At 41.6% G+C, this 5,000-nt stretch overlaps 2 protein-coding genes across 2 annotated transcripts in view; both read right to left on the bottom strand.

Moving 5' to 3' along the window:
* Positions 1 to 3,270: 3,270 nt before the first annotated feature.
* Positions 3,271 to 5,000, bottom strand: part of LOC135095460 (uncharacterized) — a 6,171-nt gene continuing 4,441 nt past the window's right edge. The window contains exons 2-3 of the mRNA XM_063996308.1: positions 3,919 to 4,139; positions 3,271 to 3,522 (exon numbers count right to left, since the gene is read on the bottom strand). Of these exons, the coding sequence (XP_063852378.1) occupies positions 3,271 to 3,522; positions 3,919 to 4,139 (473 nt within the window). The remainder of the gene's footprint in view (positions 3,523 to 3,918; positions 4,140 to 5,000) is intronic.
* The window catches only part of LOC135095455 (uncharacterized), a 14,682-nt gene continuing 13,682 nt past the window's right edge, over positions 4,001 to 5,000 (bottom strand). The window contains exon 2 of the mRNA XM_063996303.1: positions 4,001 to 4,139. The gene's annotated coding sequence lies outside the window, so the exon portion shown is untranslated. The remainder of the gene's footprint in view (positions 4,140 to 5,000) is intronic.

Below are 5,000 nucleotides of genomic sequence, written 5' to 3'. Positions count from 1 at the left end.
TTTTGCTAGTTACGGGTCTTTTGTCTTCGTTATTGGGAGAAGAAGCTGTGGGTGGCGGCCATCTTGGGGTTGAAAGATGACGAGCCTAACAATATTTTACGTTTTAAGTTTTAGGGTTTATTGTTCTTTTTTGTGTTTTTTTGGGTTATTTTTGTTCCTTGTATTTTTCTGGTTTGTTATTTGTGTGTTTTTTGGTGTTTGGTGGTTTATTTTGGGGTTTTATTTATTTACGTCTTGGGTTTGACGATAAGTTTTTTTTTTTTTTTTTTTTGGGGAGGGTTAGTTTTATTCCTCATATTTTTTGTTGTGTGTGTTTTATGGTGTTTGGTGATTTTATTTTGTGTTTTATTTATTTGTGTCTAAGTTTTTTTGTGTTTATGGAGTGTTTGGCTGTTTTTTTTTTCATATTTATATATATTGCTGCTTTTTTTCATTCAATTTACTCAATTATAACCTTCATTTCCTTATTCATTTCATATTTACCTCTTCCAAAACAGGCTATTTATTTATTTATTTATTCATTCTCTTTCGTTTCATCACCTCCTTCTCAAATATACGCATAATCTTTTTTTTTTTTTCTTTATTAATATTCTCTTTTAATTTATTCCTTTCTTCTAAATACTAATAACTTATTGCTTCCGGTAGCTCTAACCCTTTCAACTTCTAGCCGAGATGAATCAATTAATTATCACCGTATGTTATGTAAATATTTATATAAACATCTACACTAAATTTATAAATGTGAAAAAAAAGGATATATTTTGCACTTTTTTTTATCTAATCTTAGTCAGGAAAAGGATTACTGACAGATCTAGGATTCAAAGGGTTAACGTGAAGGTGTAACGTACTGAAAGGGTTAAGAAGAACAAGAAAAAGACGATGATGAAGAACAAGAAGAACAAGAACAAGAATAAGAAGACGAAGAAGAGAATAAATAATAGTAATAGTAGTAATAATAATAATAATAATAATAATAATAATAATAATAATAATAATAATAATAATAATAATAATAATAATAAACAAAAAGGAATATAAAAATACTTAATAAAACAAGAAAATAATTCCCAGCAACACTTTTTATTAAATACACAAGAGAGAGAGAGAGAGAGAGAGAGAGAGAGAGAGAGAGAGAGAGAGAGAGAGAGAGAGAGAGAGAGAGAAGAGAGAGAGAGAGGAGAGAGAGAGAGAGAGAGAGAGAGGGGTCACCAAACGATATATATTTCACAAAAAGCAAAATATTATTATCATTTATACAAAAAAACACACAAAAAAAAGAAAATTGACTGAAACAAAAACAAAATTCTAAAAAAAGAACCAAAGGATATTTTTTTTTCGTTTTTTTTTTTCCTTTAACTTTCAAAAATTACACTTAAAATATTTTCCCTCCGTAAGCAAATATATATATATTTTTTTTAAAAACGACAAAGTGAAATAATCTGAAAAAAAAACAAAAGAAAATACAAGTTTTCTTATTATTATCAGAAAACTTGAAAAAACACAAATATATATATTTTTTTATACTCAAATACATTTTTTTATATAATATCCTAAAGGAACCACTATTTTTCACCTATTCTTCATAAAAATCCCAAAAAATACAAACGTTTTCTAAAGCAAGCACAAGAAATATTTTTATATAATTTTTTTTATCAATATTATTATTTTTATCATCAATTTTTATATTTATCGAAAGTGAATCAGTCAATTTCCTTTTTAAATATATAATTAATTAAGAGATCTATCTGTCTGTCTGTCTGTCTGTCTGTCTGTCTGTCCGTCTGTCTGTATGTATGTCAGCGTATGTACGTATGTATGTTTGTATAAGCAAAAATAACGCCTTATATTATATTCACACAAAATAAAGAGTAAATAACAAATAATACCATAAAAAAATGAAGAAAAAGGAATAAAATAATTGTATATATATATAAAAGAAACAGATTATTGCATTATTATTATTATCATTTACATAAAAGCTAAAGGAACGCTACTAATGTACACACACACACACACACACACACACACACACACACACACGGAAGTAATATCACTTTAATCACTATAAAGAAAAGAAACTAAATTAAATAAAACGTAAAGAAAAAAAATAAATTAAATGAAACGAAAATACATAAAAAGTTAAAGGAATAACCGCATTTTGTTAGCATTGCATTACCTAAAGGAACGCATCTCAATAAAAAAATAATGAAAAAATAAAAAACAAATATATTTACAAAGATAACAATAATAATAATAATAATAATAATAATATTAATAATAATAATAATAATAATAATAATAATACAATTAATGAATAGTTATAATATATTTGACCTGAACCTTGCGTGTTATATATATACAATAATTAATCTTAAAGGAACCATCACACAGACACAAGTTAATATATGAAGCAACAATTATACAAGCCAACGAAGATATTACATGAAAGCCTAAAGGAATGACTGCCTTAATACACTGTACTGCTGGTGGTGGTGGTGGTAGTAGTAGTAGTAGTAGTAGTAGTAGTAGTAGTAGTAGTAGTAGTAGTAGTAGTAGCGGTATACACACACACACACACATACACACACGCACACGCACACGCACACACACACACACACACACACACACACACAGTACAGTACATATCACATGTTAGCTTAGTAAATAATATCATTAATAATTATATCAGAGTGTGTGTGTGTGTGTGTGTGTGTGTGTGTGTGTGTGTGTGTGTGTGTGTGTGTGTGTGTGTGTGTGTGTGTGTGTGTGTGTGTGTGTGTGTGTAGGGTGGGGGTCTAAAGGGTTGAGGGGGTCAGTACCGCGCCGCGCCGCGCACAAACTGCGGGGGGGGCGGCCGCGGCCTGCGCTGGGGGGGGCGCGTCGTCCAGGGGTGGCGGGGGTGCGCGCGCCATGTGGAGGGGCGCGGTGCCCCCGTTGACGGGGTAGTCGAAGGTCCTGCGGGGGGCAGCGGGGTGGTGGTGGTGGTGGTGGTGCAGGGGTGCGTGCATGGGGAGCGGCCCGGCGCGGAGGGCGCCCTCCAGGGGGTCAGGCCGTGCCGTGGCTCTGTCCAGGCCGGGGGGGCGGCGCGTCTCGGGCAGGGGGGCGTAGCTCCCCGCGGAGGAGGAGGAGCAGCAGGAGGAGGGGGGAGGGAGAGGAGGCGCGGCGCCCCCCCCAGGCTGGCGTGGGAGCGGTACCTGCGGGGGCCGCGCCCCCCCCACCCCCTCCTCCGTGCCCTCATAGAGGGAGCGACGGCGGGGGTCGTGGGGCGCGTCAGGGTGGGGGGGCGCCGGCCCCGCGCCGCCCCGACAGGTCATGCATGGAGCGGGCGCGCTGGTACTGCTGCTCGCGCTCCGGGGACCGCTGCCGCGCACCTCGCCACTCCCTGGTGGGGCTGCGGCCCCGCACCGGGCTGTGGGCGCGGGGCGCGTGGCGGGGCGGGGGCGTGGAGCCCTCCCATGGGGGCGGGGTGTGGGAGGGCGGCGCGCCCCAACGCTCCAGGGAGCGGAACTTTTCACGGGCGTCCTGGAACCGTTCACGCGGGAGAACTGGGGGACGCGCTCCTGTGGGGAGACACACGCCGCGTTAGCAACGCCGCGCCGCGCCGGGCAGCGCAGCGCAGCGCCGCGCCACACAGGGCCGCCGGCACTCACGCCACGCCACGCCACGCCACACTCCTCTCACAGTGCACGCACGCACGCACGCACGCACACACGCACACACACAGGAAACAAGTGTCATCTCTCTCTCTCTCTCTCTCTCTCTCTCTCTCTCTCTCCTCTCTCTCTCTCTCTCTCTCTCTCTCTCTCTCTCTCTCTCTCACCTGTCTCTGGGATGCTGGTGGAGCGGGGGTGCGCCGCGCCTCCTGGGGGGGTGCATTCTGATGGGGGACAGCTCCCTGGGGGGGGCAGCGATCCTCACGGGGGACAGGTGTCTGGCGGGGGGCGGCGCGCCTCGCACGGGGGACTCCACCTGTCGGGAGCGGCCTCTGGGGGGGCTGGCTGGTCGGGGGGCATGGTGGTGGTGGTGGTGGGGGGCAGGGGGCGAGCGATGGTGGGGGGACAGGTAGGTGGTGGTGGTGGTGGTGGTGGCGGGGGTGTGGGGGTGGGGGTCGTAGCCCAGCCAGTCATCATCGTCATCATCTGCAACACAGCGGGGCGTCAGACACACGGACACACAGACAGACAGACACACACACACAGACACACACAGACACACAGACAGACAGACAGACACATACATACATACAGACAGACAATTCATCATTTATATTCGTCAAAATTAAGAAACCATTAAAAGAAACACAATAAAAAAAAAAAATTCTTATTATCTATCATCATTATTCTATTTATTTATTTATTTACTGTTCTATTTCTTTCATTTATTCAAGTAACGCTCTAATTAAAAATATATTAAAAAAAAAAACACTTATTACCACTATTATTACCTCACTTATTCATTTATTTATTTATTCAGCCAGTGTCCTATTTATCTATTTATTAAGACTAGTCGTTCCTTTAGCCTACTGGCAATTCAAAAAAAAAATTAACGAAAATAATAATAATAATAATAAAAAAAAACAATGATCCACAAAAGGCAAGAGTAAAGTTCACCAATTGACATTCTGGACACCCACGCCACGGCCCCGATAAGACGACTCTCTCTCTCACTCTCTTCCCTCTATTTCTCACTCTCGCCACGACCTTTACCACGACCCGCCCTTAATAAATAGAGAAAAATATATTAAAAATTCCTATATATCACAATTTATCATAGAGTCGTTATTAAAGAAGTTACAGGTCGTTATAGGAAAGGGTTAGATAAGGAACCCGTTATTACGACCCTTTCCTCTCACTTTACCCTCACCACGACCTCCTTTGTACGACCCCAGTGGATTAATAAGGACAGTTGTGTCTGTTTTATTATAGTATAGGTCGTGTGGAGTCGTGGTGGTGGTGGTGGTGGTGGTGTTGGGTAGATTAACGAGGTCGTGCTAAAATTTC

Source organism: Scylla paramamosain, chromosome 49 (genome assembly GCF_035594125.1).
Source record: "Scylla paramamosain isolate STU-SP2022 chromosome 49, ASM3559412v1, whole genome shotgun sequence".
Taxonomy (NCBI): Eukaryota; Metazoa; Arthropoda; class Malacostraca; order Decapoda; family Portunidae; genus Scylla; species Scylla paramamosain.
The sequence above is the reverse complement of the archived record's forward strand: the minus strand, read 5'-3'. Positions and strand labels throughout refer to the sequence as shown.